Genomic DNA, 18697 nt, shown 5'->3' on the forward strand with positions numbered 1-18697 from the left:
GAATCAAGACCTACACATTAGTCCTGCCCACTATCATGGTTGACAATCCCACTGTGCCTTTCATGCTGGTGCTAACTGTCAATAAGCCCTTATCTTGAAGTACCTCATGTCTTCCAATGCACTATGTCTCCCCCACATATGGTTTGGATTTCTGTCAGTCACCACCCTTCTCTTCCCTGCATCCCAGGTTGCTGCCTCCAGTCCCATGCATTGAGTTCCCCAAGACTTCCCTACTGCAGCAGTGTCCCCTGATAATGCCCCCATAGACTTTCATTCCTCCGACTCCCAGCTCTGACTGTGTCACACCCCTCTGACCAACATGGATGGACAGACCTTAACCAACATCTGACCGAATGCTCTCCATTCATCTCCCTGATGTACCAACAGCCCCTGACTTCTTGAATTAAGTCAGCAGACAGACAGACCTTCTGACCTGGATTACCTCATACAGGTAACTGACTACAACCAACCCTCTGGACTATGAGCAGAGGATGCCCTTGACTGACTGTACCTGGACTACCTGACTGTTGGCAACACTCCCTTCACTTGACTGAAGACAACCCCCCCTTCAACTTTGAGACATGGCCATTGGTTGAAGTACATATAGCGTTAGTGAGTTTTGGGAAGATTTTTAGCTCAGGTTGAGGTCCTGGATGTAAGTTTGCTCGCTAAGCTGTTAAGTTCATTTTCAGACAATTCATCACTATACTAGGTAACATCATCAGTGAGCCTCCAGTGAAGTGCTGGTGTTATGACTGGCTTTCTACATAAATAGGAAGCGGGTCATAACACCAGTGCTTCACTGCAGGCTTACTGATGTTATTACTTGGTATGGTCTGAAAACGAACCTTCCAGCGCAGCGAACAAACTTAGATCCTGTACATATAGCGTATTTGCTGCTTAGGCTGCTGGAATATGCAGTAGGTATGAGATTATGCAGTAGGTATAACTCTGTGTCACACAACAACACACTGACTCTTCAATTTGCTGACAAGTTGCCTGGCTTTATGTCCGTGCTGAGAACTACTGTGAATCTTTAAGATGTGGCTAAAGAGGTACAACACCAAAAGCCAAAGCAGGGATGCTGCGAGCATCAAAGTGGACACAAAGTGAGTGACCCTAGTCCACAGACTTATGCAACATATCAATGTACCAAAATTTCTGATCAGAATCGCACAATGAAAATAAATTATGAAAAATTACATCCTTTCCACCCCTTTAAAGAAAGTGTTTGTTTTCAATTCAATCAATCATTCTTAAACAACAAGCATATAGACATTGCGTAATTTCTTTGAGGTTGATATCTGATTTCATTTATTTTGACTCTGACATTCTCGTTAACTGATATAAATAGATTCAGACTGGACAATGGCATGTAAACGTTACGATTTGACATGCTTCATGTATTTATCTAGAGCACTCTTTGGAACAAAATGTGCCATGTTTGGAAACCTGACAAGGTGTTCCCATCTATGTGTCCTGCTAGAAGCTTTGCCACAATGAGGACACCAGTACACATCCACCAAATGCTCCCATGTATTAATCTATTGTTTTACCTTTTGTGATTGCATATACACATCATAACTCACTCTCAGGGATAGAAAACTATACCATGTGCCAAACAGATGAAATGTTCTTTGATGACCCCCCTGCACAAATGATTCACAGATTGATTCACAAATTGATTCCACTTTAAATGCAAGTGGCACTGCTTTCCTGAAGATGGTTATAGCATTATTAGTTTATAAACTGTTCTGAGGATATCTGCCCATGATGAAACAACATGCTTTTGAGATCATGGAGGTCTCCTTGCCCATAGCACTAGAGTTGGCTGACAGGCTGACTCTATGACTGAGTCTAAAGGTGCATTCCTGCGTGACCTCTTGGGATGTAGCATGGGATATTTGAATTGGATTGCCACGATCATGGCTGTTTCCAAGACTAAATCATTGACCTCTGATGTGGCATTCCTTAACTTGTGGAATGGAACTCTTTTCGATAAATTGGTCATGAAGTTCATTGTATCTGAGGAAGCTAATCGTTGCAGTGCTTACACCTACAATGTAATGGATTTACTAATTCCCTGGCCTCTCTGATTGAATATAAGAATACACTATCATTCAAGACCAACTATTTCAATATTTGGAACTTGACACCTACAAAAATAATAACAAAAATGATTATGCAACTCATGGTGAAAGTGAGGACTGCAGATGCTGGAGATTAGAGTCAAGATTAGAGTGGTGATGGAAATACACAGCAGGTCAGGCAGCAACAGAGCAGCAGGAAAACTGACATTTTGGGCAGGAGACCTTCCCTGAAGGGCTTCTGCTCGAAACATTGATTTTCCTGCTCATGGGATGCTGCCTGACTGGATGTGCATTTCCAGCACCACTCTAATCTTGACATCATGCACCTTATGTCAGGAATATTTAAAGCTACACCAAACTGGTCATAAAAACCAACGCAGAGCCTGAGATTAAAAATTAGGAGACAAAGTTTGCTTTGAAGAGATGAGTTTTAACAAGTCTTTCAAGGAGACTAAAAGGTTGGAAAGGGAATTCCAGAGAATAGGATTCTTTCACCTAATTGCTTTGTTGCTAATGATAAGCAAAGATTAGAGGGGCATGGGGGTGGATACACAAAGGTCAGAATCTGAGGAATAAGGTGTTCAAAGAAGTGAAGGCAGATATAAATATCGGGTTAGCAGAAATTGGGTGGACAAGGTAATGGACAGAATTAAAAAGAGAGTTAAAATCATTTATACTTGAAGCTTGTGAACAATTTTGGTCAACTGTTTTTTTTGTTGGAAAGGTTGCTTGCAGCAATGTTTTGGACAATGTGGAATTTATGAGGAATAGGAACATTTGACTAATCAAATAAAAATGGCTGTTTCAATACCAATGAGGTTCAGGTAGAAACAGAACAAATAATGTCTTTCAGGCAGCAGAAAACTCTGAGATAAAAATGACAGGGGTTTGACATGACATCAAGGTTAATAGAGAAGGGATGAAATTGGCTGCCAGGGAATGGTGTTTGCTTTGAAGATTAACAATGACTGCATGGTCCATCCCTGTGTTGTACAAAACTTGATTAGTCGCCAAATAATACGGAGGCAATTAAGGGGTTGAGAACTTGTGGAGAGGCAGAAATGTGGAATGTCAATAAAATGTAGTTTGCAATTAAGCAAGGTTTGGGAGCCTAGAGTACACCCTTGGAGGACTCCAGAGGTGATTCTGCATTTGGTGGAAAATATATTATTGTTAAAGTTGTCTGGCTGTGTTTAGAGAGATAGGAGCTGAACCATGCCTGGACATAGAATGTACTGGAAAGGATGAATTATTGGACTTGAATGTTGAGGAGAAGAGAAGGGATATAGTACATTCCTAGTCCCTAGTCAGAGAGAATGTCACATGTAACTGTTGGTCGGGTTGTTCAGTGCTGTAAATTAGGTTGAAGTTGGACTGAAGATATTTTTTATGGAAGTGATAGGAAGAGATTAGATTAGATTAGGAGCATGAAAAAACACAATTTGAAGGCATAAATGGGTAGAGGGAATATCTGATGTTTATTGCAAAATTGGTGGGATAAAAGCAATGCTATGGTGATGTATGTGAAGTGATGAATGATGATAATCGTTTTGAAGGGGAAAAGGCACTTAAGGAGAAGGATTTATTAATAGCATCAGGTATCATGGGCATGAGAAAGGTGGATAGATACTCAGCTGTTGTGTGAGAAAAGACCAGGGGAGATGGAGTTGATTCTCAGAAGCATGATGAGCTCAGAGAGACAAAGTGAGGTGGGGTGAGGCTGCAGGGAAATTTGACAGGGTTGGAGACTGTGAAGATAGAGGTGTTACAATTAAAGACTTTGAGAACTGAAAGGTTAATGTAGGTGTGGAAAGATAGAGCTGGATGGCAATGACTTAACTGTCAAAATGGCCCGCATGCATAGAGATGACCAGATGGAATACAACAAAATCCATGATCTTTGAAATGTGCACTGCTCCACAAGACAATCTCAAACGTTCTTCGCCAATTACATCCTGTGGATCGGGGGAGGGGTGCTCCTGTTGGCTTCACAAAAAAAATGTGGTTTGCTGCTTTCCAGGCTGAAAGGATGAGATCCTCTCTGTAGTTCATACTGACCAATAGGGGAACTAGCCCTTCATAAACTGATCAGCTACAGTCGAGTATCCTTTTGGAATCTCCAACTCATCATCTCCATTTAAATGAGCCACACGTCTGAAAATGGTTTAGTGCCTCTTGACATTTATTGAGGTCAAACAAAGCTAGGACTTCAGATTTATTTTTGACTATAGTCAAAACTCCCTGCATGATTATGGCAATTGTTGAAATTATATTTGCTTCCTTTTACCATGAATTTCATTTGTAAAATTAATTTATTGTTCCATGGTATGTTTTCATCCATGCTTGATTATGCTGGTCTGAACACTGATTTGATGGTTGATTGCTTAAGACGATGGATGGTGCTGGTTAGTCAAGTGGCTAAATTACAGGGTTATGGAAGACCTGAGGATCTTGCAAAGAATATGTATATATCGAAAGTTTTGTGAAATCCTACGATGTTTAAAGTTCAAAATAGAACTTATTATTTCACTGTTCTGAAGTAAATCAGATGGATAAGATACACAGAAATTTAATCCAAACAGAATACATGGCAATGAGGGTGTTGAAGAACAGTTTAAATGCACAGTACTTCATGCCCAAGACCTGTTTGCTTGCTATGGGAATGGATAGCCTAGATGGAGCACCAATTCAAAAGAAAGTGATATTTATACATTGTCTCAGAGCAGAAGGCCAGTGGATACTGAAACAGATCACAGAAGCCACATCTACATTTGATAAGGCATGGGTGCTCTCGGAAAGTACTTTGATCCAAATAAAGGCGTGATATATGTCAAAATCTAAAGATAAATTCAGCAGTCAAACCACATCAAAGCTTTGCATTGCCCCATTTAGTCAGGGACAATGATGGAATTGAGTTGGAGGCTATGGATTTTGACAAGAGCTAAACAAGATGGTTTTAGTCTTGAGGTTTAATTGGGGAGAGATTTGGCTCATTTATGAACTAAAGTGAAATTGGCAGTCCATCCATACAACAAGCTGTTACATATCTGTAAACAATCTGGGATACTCTTCAGCGAGTCAGTGTGGATTTGTTGGGACAAATGGCCTGTTTCCACATTGTAGGTATTCTATGATAACTAGGGGTGGTTCTGAGAGCTTAAGGTGAGTGTTATCAACTGGAAAAAGAAAATCGTCATAATTGAATAGATATTGCTGTTGGTTTTTCACATGTGTAATGTTGGATGATGCTAAACTGTAAATTTGGATCAAATGGATAATAACCATGAATTTGAAAATGGAGAAGCCTTTGTAAGTGATGGATTAGATCAGTTGGAAAGATAGAAATAGAGTCAGGAGAGAGGGATGCTGCAAAAGTAAACCACAAAGGAAAAGTGATGAAGGAATAATGAGCAATGGCAAATATTACAAAACACAAAGGTCTGCATAGAACAAAGAGGAGGAGAGTAACACAGTATATCAACAATCACTTTGCACAGGTTTTATTGTAGTCAGCTGGATGAAAGTTAAACTTATGTATTTGCATCTCACCCACATACTGCCAATCTGCACATATATGGTCCACAAAACCTATAAGGCAGAAGCTTGTAAATTGAGTTTCCTACTTTTCTCTGTTCCAGGTTCAATTCTATATGACAGCAGATAGTCCTGATCAGATGACATTGATCAAAATCTTTTGATCAGCATCGGAAACTCTTTTTCCAATGCTGACCAGTCAAAATGCTACTGAGTTCCACCGATCTTTCTGACCAAATGTCCAAGGGAGGATCTTACAAAACTCAATTAGTACAAAATCTTTGGAAGCATCGATGAAGGAAATTCACACAAAAGTCTCTTTCAAGCACCAGCTGCAGAATTCTGTGAAGTGAGAGCTGGAGTACCCTAAAGGCTTTTCCATGTGTTAAGGAGGGAGTGCATTGGGTGAGTGAAAGGGTAGGTGTGTAAGTGGGCCGGGTGGACACAGCAAGTAAGGGCAAAGGGTGAATGAGATACACAGGATGGTGGGTCAGGTAAAAGCTGACTAGGAGACGTCAGGTCAGTCTGAGCTGGAGGCGTTTGGAGGCAGGAGAGTGAAGGGTGGCTTATGGGGTCAGTTGCACAGTTACCCAGGAATTTTTCTGCTAAGGTATTCCTGCTTAGCTGAATGGTTATCCAGGAAATGTTATGTATGTCAGAATTTTTAAGTGTCCATCTCTAGCTGAGAGTTGGAGACTTTTATGGAAGATCCCAGAGAACAGAGGAATTGCCCATTCGAAGTTCAAAATTCAGCTACCCTGAAATCAGTAATTTCAAGATAATAATTTCCAATGTTCGAGTACGTAGAATACCAGATACATACAATCACTGGATATGGGGCATTCTTTTCTCATTTTATAATTTTTGGAATGTGGACATTGCTGGCTGTCTGGCATTTATTGCCCACCCCTAGTTGTCCTTGAGAAGGTGATGGTGAGCTGCTTCCTTGAACTGCTGCAATCTACCTGCTGTGGGTTGACCCACAATGCAACTAGGGAGGGAAATCCAGGAGTTTGACTCAGTGACAGTGAAGGAACAGCGATTCCGTACTCCTTTGCTCCAAGTGTAGAGAGATGCCCACAGGCTTAAGTGTAATGAGCAGTAAATTGCAGGTTATTACTTGACCATTTAAACTTAACAATTGTTAGATCAACAATTAAAGTCAGAGTAACCATGTTTTGTGGTTCCTTTTCCTGCTGAACTGGGAGATTATTGAATCAGGTTATTTTGCTGAAGATAACTCAAAGCAGTATTAACACTACCTCAAGAGAAGGGACATACAATGATGTAGATATGAATAACATCGACATCTAATTTATCATGCTCTCATACACAAATTTGAATGCATATAGAGGGAGGTTTTTGTCTTTACTATTCACTTGACAAAGCTTTGAGAATATTTGCATAAAGCTCTAAGACAGGAATGTAAAAACCAATATTACTACACATAATTAACTATTCAGAAAGCTAACACTTGATAGATTTTCATGACTAGAATAGCTTTATTTACATCATTATGCACCCTATTTATTTGCAAGATAAGCCAATGTACAATATATACTATTTACAAGGAGAATATTATGAACTCAATGCTTTAAAAAGAGAAGAAATATCTCTGTTAAACATATGATGCAAACTAGAAAATAGGCTTATGCAATTAATTTTAAAATATAGTTCTCCATTATTTTAATCACAAGGATAAAAATACCAAAATCAGCTCAAAAGTAGACCAGTAATAAGCTGGCCTCAAGCCAATCTGTAATGAGCACTGTGCAGACAAGCTCTAGGCTCAACAATTCTAATTAAAAACATTCAAGTTCTTGCAGAATTAGTTTGTGCCACATTTGGGAGAGTTTCTCTCTAAATACATCAAAACATTTAAAGTGAGATTTTTCTGAAATGTAAATATTACTTTAATTACCCAGAAATTTAATAAATTTATGTACTGCAGTCCTTCACACAAATAATAATCAATCTACTAAATCTCTCGCAAAGGAACAAATCTTTTTTCCAAACAACAGATTGTCCTTTAAGCTCAGATGTTTCAAGAGAAGCAATTGAGACAGTTCCATTAAAACTTGTATTTGTCGCAACGAAAGTGGCAGCACAGGAGTTCCACCAAAGTTTCCAGTAACATTCTTACATTTGATAGATGAAGGGATGTGAAGATATAAAAAGGAATTCACAATATACCTCATGAATTATGTACACATCATTCCCCTCCTAGCAAACCTCATTTACTGTCCTGTACAAACGTTCCTGGGCATGTCAGTGGGAAACTATCTCCAGCATCTTCTCTTCACAAACGCTATATGGTTGTGCCACCTCCTGAAGGTTGTTCCTCAGACAACTTAAAAGTCCTTCAGATAACTTGTGAACATGATGAAAGCAACTCTTTTAAGTCACAGTTCTCCCAAATCGCAACCAAGAACATGTACTGAAACTGCTACCTATAGGCATGTCAAGAAAGTAATAGTGTACAATATCTCCAAGAAGCATCCTGTTGCTTTCTCTGTCACAATAGCAAACTATACAGAATTTTCCCTGGATTGCAAACATTCAAAGAGTGCAGAATATCACAGACATTTTGCCAAAGACAATAAATCCAGTTAATAACTCTTGACAGGAAAGGTTCATTCTTTTCTATTGTCACCTGGAGCTTCAAGCATGGAGATTCTCCTCGCATGCAATGTCTTTTAACCAGTAAATATGTTTGACATGCACCAAATAAATGTTGCATTTTGTCATTTGCTCACAGTTATTGGGGGTGGCATTGTTAGCACAGCTGCCTCACAGCGCCAGGGACCTGGGTTCGATTCCAGTATCAAGTGACTGTGTCTAGTTTGCAAGTTCTCCCCGTGTCTGAATGTGTTTCTTCCCACAGTCCAAAGATGTGCAGGTTGGGTGTATTGGCCATGCTAAATTGCCCATAGTGTTCAGGAATGTATAGGTTAGGTGCATTAGTCAGGGGTACATGTAGAGTAATGGGGAATGGGTTTGGATGGGATATTCTTCAGAGGGTTGGTGTGGCCTTGTTGGGCCAAAGAGCCTGTTTTCATTGGGTGTAGGGATTCTATTTCCCAAACATTTGGTACACAGTTTTCAACCAAACTTGACATATTTATCCCTCAACCAATATTACTAAAACAGATTATTTGGTTGCTATCATATTGTTGTTCATGCAAGACAAGTGTCTTTTCTTGTTAACTCCTTGACTAGGTAAACCTAGCAGTAGTCTTGGAATCAGTACAAATTCCTTCAGTTTTTGCCACACAATTACCTGCAGACATTTGCAATTTACAAGAACAAGACAAACTACCACATATGTGTGAAATCAAACAACAGCCAGAAGAATTTAGTCTTCAACTAACATGTAAATTGTTGATAATCACTCTAAATACTGTTGAACGAGCCCTCCGTGATGCTGAATGTGTGTTCAGTAGTGCAAGGATATTGAAAGGATGCTGGCAGCATTGGTGTTAGATAACATTACATGCTGATTGATGACCTGCTTACTACGCATACTTGCGAAGAATAGTAATTGTGCACATGCCAGCTCTTTGCCAAGAGGTACATGATGGTAGTCATTCAATGCCCAATAAAGTGAGCCTTAATGAAATTAATTGATGATTGGTTATATGAATTTTAACTTTTAAACTCAAGGTTTCATGATGAAGTGGACTCGAGACCTTGTATTCTGCACTTTTTTTCTCCACGCAGTCAGTGTGAGTGCCATTAACCCTGGATTTAAAGGAAAAATTACCAGCAGAGGAATTAATTATGGTACGTAATCACAACATAACATTTAATAATTTATATTGATCATATGTGCATATAGGTTGAAGTGCATAGAATGTCACCGTTTTTCTAAGTTAAAAATCACATAATACCAGGTTATAGTCCAACAGGTTTAATTGGAAGCACTAGCTTTCGGAGTGCCACTCCTTCATCAGGTGGTTGTGGAGAACACAATTATAAGGCACAGAATTTATAGCAAAAGTTTACAGTGTGATGTAACTGAAATTATACATTGAAAAATACCTTGATTGTTTGTAGAGTCTCTCATCTGTTAGAATGACCATGACAGTTTCATGTCTTTCATATGTAAATCACAAGACTTTTTTTAAAAGTTACATTCTCAGGTTAACTGTAACAATTGGTGTCAGCCAGATAATATGTTGAAGGTGTTAGCCCCCTGTGTTCCCTGTCTGTGCCATTATGTTTAGACTGATTCTTGTCTAAAAAGTGAGTTAACAGAGTCTTACATGGATTCATGCAGTTTTTGAGCAAAGTACAATGTAACTCTGCAAGTATAAATTCACCCCACAAATGTATAAGTGTATGTGTGCATGTGAGTTTTTGTGTTTGTGTGTGTGTGTGGCTAGGGTGGGGAGTTGTGAGTGTGAGAAAGAGTGTATACGTGTGTGTGTGTGTAAAGTGTCTTAAGTCTGTGAGAGGATGCACATAAGAGTGTGTGTGTGTGTCTTAAGTCTGTGAGAGAGATTTCAGTTACGTCACACTGTAAAATTTTGCTATAAATTCTGTGTCTTACAATTGTGTCCTCCACAACCACCTGATGAAGGAGCAGCGCTCCAAAAGCTAGTGCTTCCAATTAAACCTGTTGGACTATAACCTGGTGTTGTGTGATTTTTAACTTTGTACACCCCGGTTCAACACCGGCATCTCCAAATCATAACGTTTTTCTAAAACATTTTATATCTGCTTTGTGTGAAGCTTGATAATCAGTTGCTCTGCAATCACCCCCATTTCTGGTATTCAAGTGGAAGATAACAATTTTGAAAAATGGAAATCAATGTGAAATCAGGTAAACCTGACTCTCCATTCCCTCAGCAATGTTAAACAAGATTTTCCAATGTGGTAGCTAAACATTTGTCCTCCTACATTTACATTGCACTTTCTAGAATTCTCTTCTGCAATAACCTCCACTTGTTCTCACGATAACAAGGGAGTTTGCAGAGGGAATATCATGCCACCTATAAACCAAAGTTTAATTTTAAGCAACTCACTTAAAGGAGTGTGGCATATGCCAGAGATGATCCACTGCTTTTGCAGGAAGCAACTTTAAGGATTACCTATCCTTTTTATAATCTTCATCTGTTCAGTGGGGAAAGGGGGTGGGGGCGGAGAAATGTTATGCTGTTCATATGTTTCAGGATGAACTACAAAATAGTATTTATTGCAGACATTTATTACGTTGCAGACATATATCATAAAGTGAAGTAGAAATACAAATAAATCAGCATGTAAAATAGAAATCTTGTCACGAAGCTGATAAGTGCTAAGCTCCTGCCACAACAGAGTACTAGGCATCAAAGAAAATTCATTTGTTGGACTATTAGCGTTGTTTGGGATCCTTTTCAAAGTCATTATAGCCTCCTAAATAATCCCAGAAAAACCACCTCCTAAATAACCCCATTATGATTAGATTAGATCACTTACAGTGTGGAAACAGGCCCTCCGGCCCAACAAGTCCACACCGACCTGTAACCCACCCATACCCCTACATTTACCCCTTCACCAAACACTACGGCAATTTAGCATGGCCAATTCACCTGACCTGCACATCTTTGGACTGTGGGAGGAAACCAGAGTACCCGAAGGAAACCCACGCAGACACGGGGAGAATGTGCAAACTCCACACAGTCAGTCGCCTAAGTCAGGAATTGAACCTAGGTCTCTGGCGCTGTGAGGCAGCAGTGCTAACCACAGTGCCACCGTGCCGCCCTCCACATCTCCACCTATACCATCTCCGCATCTAATTCCTGGACATTCCTTTGGTGAGATTACTTTGAGGATAGATGAACTAGGACATTGACAGAGTTTAGAGTGATGTGTGGAGCCTCTGCGCTGACCATCATCATTTGGCAGGAGGGAAATCAAGCCAATATTATTCCTCTCACTGCATGGACTGCATTTTGCCAGAATCAGCCAAATGCCATTTTCTTCAGTTTTCTTGGAAGGTTTCTGTCAGTGAATCTGAGCAAGTTTTCTTTTGCAATCATTGCAGACTTGCCTCATTAGCTAGGTGCCATGCCCTGTGGAACCCCTCTCATCTGATTCTCCCATTTGTTACAGCAGGAAGTCCATACCAGTATGGATATTCTGGGATCCTTGGTGCTGATCCCAACTTTTCAAGGCCACTGTTCACCAGAATGCTGGCAATCTAGAGCCATCCTTCACAGTTGGCGATATTTGCCCTATCCATGGTAGACAAAAGGAAATGGGTGCCCTGCTTTGCAGACAGGGACCTGCAGTTCCGGGAGATGTGATAATGTAGAGGACAAATGAGTTTGGTCCCCCAGGACCAGCAAAGGCAGTGACAACACTAGACCCTGCCAGTCTGGTCAGAGATTGTCAACCAGATCAATGCAGTCTCCATAGTCCAGTAACACCTACAGCATTACTGCTTTCCCTTTCATGATCTACTATTTCTTCCCTTCAAAATTGAGATGCCATCCCCTCTTCACTATTGTAATCCTCTCTACATCCCAGTATTCTGACTTAATCTGCACAATTATGTTCTCCAATCTGCCACGCACAGCAGCAACCCGGGATAACTCCTTGACTTTTATAGAAAGACTCTCAGGACTGACTGTGGCCCACCCTATTGACAGCCTTAGCCCCAAGTAATGGGTGACCAGACCCCTGTCTGATACCTATAAAGCTCTTCAGCTCTGATTCGTCGGCTAACCAGGGCCCACTCCCTGGACAGAAGAAATACAGACCCCTTGTCCATGACCGGCCTGAGTAGTTGAATGACCATGCCCAAGCCCCTGGATAAATATTGGAGGCTTCCCTTGACTACTGTAGTGAAAACCTCTGAAGGATGCCTGCCTGGACTTGGCTGAGCACTACTCCCCTTAGACTTTCCAGATATGGTTATTTGCTTGAAGCACATGTAGAGTCTTTGGCACACATGCAGCTGGTGCAGATGTAACACAGCCTGTGTTTCCATTTAGTCTCCCTCATTCCTCCCTGAATTTATGTACCAACAAAGTTCAGAACAATTGTTATGAACACCGAAATCAAACATGGTCATCAATTCCTACCTGTAACATCTAAGCCATGATGTGGAGGTGCTGGTGTTGGACTTGGGTGGGCAACATTACAAATTACACAATACCAGGTTATAGTCCAAAAGGTTTATTTGCAAGTACTAGCTTTCAGAGCGAATCTCCTTCATCAGGTAGCTGATAAAAGAACAGCGCTCCAAAAGCTAGTATTTGCAAATAAACCTATTGGACTATAACCTGGTGTTGTGTGATTTTTAACCTTGTAACAGCGAAATGCATGTTGTTTTACCTAAAAGGATGCATGCTACCTGGGGCTACAGGTTATATTTTGTAACTTTGACTTTGGGAACTATCTTTTTCAACTTGCTTTTCATAGGTTTCTAATTCCTCTCAAATGTCCATGTTTTGATATTGTCCTATATTATGATATCATGAATTTATAAATATTTTTGAGTTTTGGCATTGACTGAAATGCAGCGATCTGGAAGGGGATCATGGTATTTGAGGGTATGGAAGACATATGAAATTTGAAGGGTGGGGAGATAATTGAAGGGAGGAGAAGGGACCATTATTTTGGAACAAGTTTTTCAAACTCATTGCCATGCCGTTACTAAAACTGACTGCCATAATGGGCAAAAATCCATATTCTCACTCTACTCAGCTCAAATGCTTAAAAACTTCAACAGTCTTTTTACTTATAGACTTAGCTATTTCAACACACCGTTAACCAGCCGCTCTCATTCTTCCCTTTGTACTCTTGAACTAATACAACACATTTCCAACTCTTACAAAGTCCTATTAACTCTGTTATTAATGTGAGGTTTCATAAAATAATTATGTTTTAAATTGCCTCTTTAATTTATGTTAATATCATGTAATGAAGTGCTTTGCTATCAATTCTGACTGATGATTGGCCAGAACTAAAATTTTGTCTTAAATTTCCTTCAGGTCATTCACTGGAAATTCAAATTTAGATTAGATTAGATTAGATTACAGTGTGGAAACAGGCCCTTCGGCCCAACAGGTCCACACCGACCCGCCGAAGCGAAACCCACCCATACCCCTACATTTACCCCTTACTTAACACTACAGGCAATTTAGCATGGCCAATTCACCTGACCCTGCACATCTTTGGATGGTGGGAGGAAACCGGAGCACCCGGAGGAAACCCACGCAGACACGGGGAGAACGTGCAAACTCCACACACTCAGTCGCCTGAGGCGGGAATTGAACCCGGCTCTCTGGCGCTGTGAGGCAGCAGTGCTAACCACTGTGCCACCGTGCTGCCCTCAATATGTTCTCAAAATTTATCAGTGTCAATGGGAATTGACAATGGACTCATAGAGTCATAGACTTGCACGGAAACAGACTCTTCGATCTAACTCATCCACCTCGACCAGATATTTTAAACTGGTCTGGTCCCATTTAGGAGGAGAAAGTGAGGTCTGCAGATGCTGGAGATCAGAGCTGGAAATGTGTTGCTGGAAAAGCGCAGCAGGTCAGGCAGCATCCAGGGAACAGGAGAATGGACGTTTCGGGCATAAGCCTGAAGAAGGGCTTATGCCCGAAACGTCGATTCTCCTGTTCCCTGGATGCTGCCTGACCTGCTGCACTGGTCCCATTTAGCCAATATCCTTCTGAATCCTTCCTATTTATGTACCCATCTAGATGCCTTTTAAATGTTGTAATTGTACCTCCACCTCCACTGGAAGCTTGTTCCATACACGCACCACCCTCTGCATGAAAATATTACTCCTCAAATCCCTTTTAAATCTTTCTCTCTCTCCTTAAACGTATGCCCTCTAGATTTTAACTCCCATAACCTGGGAAAAAGACCTTGGATCTTATCCTTATCCATGCCCCTCATGATTTTATAAAGTTCTAAAAGGTCACCCCTCAACCTCCGCCACTCCAGGGAAGAAAAATCCAAACTGTTCAACCTCTCCCAATAGCTCAAACCTTCCAATCCCAGTAACATTCTTGTAAATCTTTTCTGATCTCCTTCAAGTTTAACAACATTTTTCCTATAGGAGGAGACCAAAATTGAATGTGGTATTCCAAAAGTGGCCTAACCAATGTCCTGTACAGCCACAACATGACGTCCCAAAGCCTAGACTCAGTGTTCTGATCAATGAAGTCAAACATGCCAAATGCCTTCTTCACACTGGCTGCCTGTGACTTGAATTTCAATGAACTATGCACCTGCACCCCTAGGTCTTTTTATTTGGCAAACTCCTCAGGGCCCTACTATTAACTGTATAGATCCTGCCCTGGTTTTCCTCACCAAAATGCAACACCTTTATCTAAATTAAACTTCACCTGCCACTCCTTGGCCCATTTGCCCATCTGATCACGGTCCCGTTGTACTCTGAGATAACTTTCGTTACTGACTCATTAATCTACAATGGCTCCCAGTTGAACAACATTTTAATTTTAAAATTCATATCCTTGCTTTCAATTTCTGCCGTGGTCTTGCCTTCCCCTATATCTGTGAGATCTTGCCCATCTCTACAACCCTCATAACTATTTACAAATCAGTTCCAACCTCTTGTACATTCTTGATTTTAATTTCTTCACAATCGGTGATTGGTCATTCAGGTGCTAAGGCCCTAAGCTTTTCTTAACCAGTCTGGTTACCTCCTTCAATATTGGCTTACACGGTCAGTGCCAAGGTTTGCTCATAATACAATCATGAAACGCCTTGGAAGATACTATCAATCTAACAGTTGAAATCAACAAAAGTCACTGCTGTTGTTGAGTGGAGGCCTGAGTAAACAAGGATCCTTAGGCCTAGAAGTGGGACATTGGAATTGCCAGGAAATTGGGAAGTTGAGGTCAAGAATCTCAGTGAAGACTTTAATTCACCTCTATCTGACCCAAATTTAAATATCCAATTTAGTTTAAAACTCTGCCCTGCATTTCAGTGAGAATTCTCCAATCTAGCTGGTTGAAGAGCTTTCCAATTTAGCTTCGCTCAAAAATGTCGCAGATTGTGGGCAACAGAGTGAATGGTGTTTGAAGTTTCTGCATCACTGACTGCAAAATCCGATATGTTTCCAAGCCCTTCTACAATGGTCATTGAATCAGAGACTAGTAGCAAAGGTTGGAATGTTACAATATAATAATATCCTTTGTGCCTGTTAGGGAAATTAGATCCCCACGTGATTCTGATAGGGAAGACTCAGGAAAATTGCTGAAGACTTTTGACGATCACAACACATCATGAAGATTAAAATCCACCCTAACATTTCAAATTACTTGAAAAAGATTGGTAACATTGTTTTTCAGGTTGTCAGATTGTAAAGTCTGTTTTGCAAAATCGGTTGCTCAATATGGAAATTCCAAACATTTCGGGCATCAAATACACCAATGTCTTACATCAACTTCAATACAACATAAATAGGTATGTTAATTATAGCTTCCTTGATAATAATTGTCTAAAGAGTGTGGGTGTATCTTATTATCATGCTGTTATTATATATTATTAGAGTCAGCTTACCTTAAGCATGCAACATCAAGAATGGCTATTATATAAAATAGCACGAGCGAGGAAATAGAATTTTCCAATAAAACAATAGTAAAGTCTACTTTACTTTTCTGACTCAACAACAATAATATAATTTATTTTAAGACGTTGGTACTTCAGATTTAAGAACTGAGTCAAGGCCACTACCTCCTAACTTATGTCGCGATATTAAAATGCTCATGTAGCAAAAGCTTTACATAACCCAGTTTCCAATTACCCCATCAAATGGAATGTAAATCATTTTTGACCATTTTGGATTTGTAATTCTTTTTCTCTGTTTGATACCCAATATTGCAAATATTATGTTAAATCAAACTGGTTGAAGTTAAAACGTTAAAATTCTAAGCAGCATTCTAATATTGTAATTGGTGCTGCCAGGGCTTATGATAAATGGGGTCCTTTCTCTCGTGTTGCAAGTAAATGGTGTCGGTTAATCAGATTGTTACCTCTATGTTGAATTAGACAGCAAACAATTTTCACAGATTTATAAGGGTTTTATTGTAAATCTATACTTTACAACACCAGTTTTCACCTTCCCACTGAAAGCACAGATTTTTTTTCTACCCAGAGACGTGTTTACACACCACCGAATGGTTCTTTTCTACGTTTTCCCGTGTCTTTAATAAGCAAAAAAATTTATAAGCGCTGTCCATTGGGACAGTGCAACAACAAAAGTGAGGCAACGTAGAGAGAGGGAGAAGGGACTAAATTAAAATGGAGTTAGAAGGGTGGGGGAATACCCAGCTTTTTTTTTAAGCCAACCTGTTCAGGCATATTATGGTCGAAAGCAGATAGGATTTGAACCCAGGCAAGTACAAAGAGTGGTCACCTGTTCTCAGGCAACTCTAGAGTTGTACAGGTTGAACTTTACCCCCTCCCCGCTCCCTCACCATTGATGGTCTTCATTGCACTTAACAGGTTTTTTTCACAGAATTGAAATCAATTGGAAAATATTGGTAAATTATTGCTGGTGATTACTAGGTGAAAGAAAACCATAGGCAATTTGGTGATAGGAAAAAAAACTGCTTAGTTGTGTGTGAGAACACTTACAAATATAAGAAAAATGCAGGTTGACCCTTGCATGTCAATACAGTACCTCCAACACAACGGCCACTTGTTTAGTGACAATGCTTTTACAGAATCCCTACTGTATAGAAGTAGGTCATTCAACCGATTTGAGTCAACATTAATCCTCTGAAGAGCTTCTGACCCAGACCAATTCCATCTCTGGAACACTGTATTATCATAGTTAATCCACTTGCACATCCCTAGGTTCTATGGGCAATTTAGCATGGTCAATCCACCTAACCTACACATCTTTAGACTGTGGGAGAAAACCCTCGCACACACGGGGAGAATGTGCAATCTCCACACTGACAGTCGTCGGTGGATGGAATCGAACCGGGGTCCCTGGCGCTGTGAGACATCAGGGCTAACTACTGAGCCACCTGCCACCCCACAGAGATGTCTTGTCAAATGCCTTGTGTTCTATTTGGATTTGCAGATCTATTGTTTCAGCTCAATCCACTCTGGTGGGGACTTCTCAAAAATCTGCAATAAATTCAGATTAGGGGCACTTATGGTTTATTGATAGAGCTCTATCTTTGAGCTCAGATGCCTGGATTCAAGTACTCCCTGGCCAAAAGATGTGTAATAACATCTCTGAACAGCTTGTTCAGAATATATCTTTAGGCCAACCCTCAAAGGCATCTGAATTGTTAACAGAGACAGTAGCTTCTGGCAAATTACCTCATAATGATAATGGGTATTGATTAAAGTCAAAGCTCCCAGATTCTGGGTGCAGTGTTATCAAATGGCCCTGTATGTTCCTGCACATCTTTAAACATCTTGACTTATAATTTGCATAACAGAACTTCGTCACCAGTAAAAGTCAATAAAATATGGAATTGGAAAAAGTACAGCAGGTCAAGCAGCATTGAAAGAGCAGGACAGCTTTTTCCAGCTCCACATTTAATGACCCTGACTTTCCAGCATTTGCAATCCTCACTATCACCCAGTGGCATCACCATTAAGAGACAACCTAACCACCACCCCTTGATATTCAATGGCGTTACCTTCACTGAATCCTCAACTATCAACATCCTCGGGGTTATCATTGACCAGAAACTCAACTGGACTCACAGTGGCTACAAGAGCAGATGAGAGGCAAGGAATAGTATGTCGAGTAACTCATCTCCTGACTCCCCAAAGCCTATCCCACATCTGCAACGCACAAGTCAGAATAATAGGCATTTCATACATAGCTGTTACACTCACCCCAGGCCATCCCATCACCAAAGGGTAGTTAAAATTCAATCCATTAACTCAGTTTCCTTCTCCACAGATGCTGCTTGACCTGCTTGTTAACTATTCCCAGCATTTTCCGTTTTCTGATTTCTGGCATGCTCAAATGTTTGCTTTTACATTATTAGTTACCTAAAATTAATCACATATTAGTCACCACCATAGGGTGGTATGGTGACCCAATGGTTGGCACTGCTGCTTCACCACGC

The 18697-nt window shown here is 40.3% G+C and overlaps 1 protein-coding gene across 3 annotated transcripts in view; it reads left to right on the top strand.

Moving 5' to 3' along the window:
- Positions 1-18697, top strand: part of LOC122560022 (bactericidal permeability-increasing protein-like) — a 120531-nt gene that overhangs the window by 30764 nt on the left and 71070 nt on the right. For 2 of the 3 annotated variants that reach the window (XM_087994956.1, XM_087994957.1), the window contains exons 2-3: positions 9288-9407; positions 15947-16061. In XM_087994956.1, the coding sequence (XP_087851082.1) occupies positions 9288-9407; positions 15947-16061 (235 nt within the window). The remainder of the gene's footprint in view (positions 1-9287; positions 9408-15946; positions 16062-18697) is intronic. The other variant, XM_087994958.1, reaches the window with a different exon arrangement.

Source organism: Chiloscyllium plagiosum, unplaced genomic scaffold (genome assembly GCF_037043375.1).
Source record: "Chiloscyllium plagiosum isolate Xiang-an unplaced genomic scaffold, Cpla_swu_hap1 HiC_scaffold_15, whole genome shotgun sequence".
NCBI lineage: Eukaryota > Metazoa > Chordata > Chondrichthyes > Orectolobiformes > Hemiscylliidae > Chiloscyllium > Chiloscyllium plagiosum.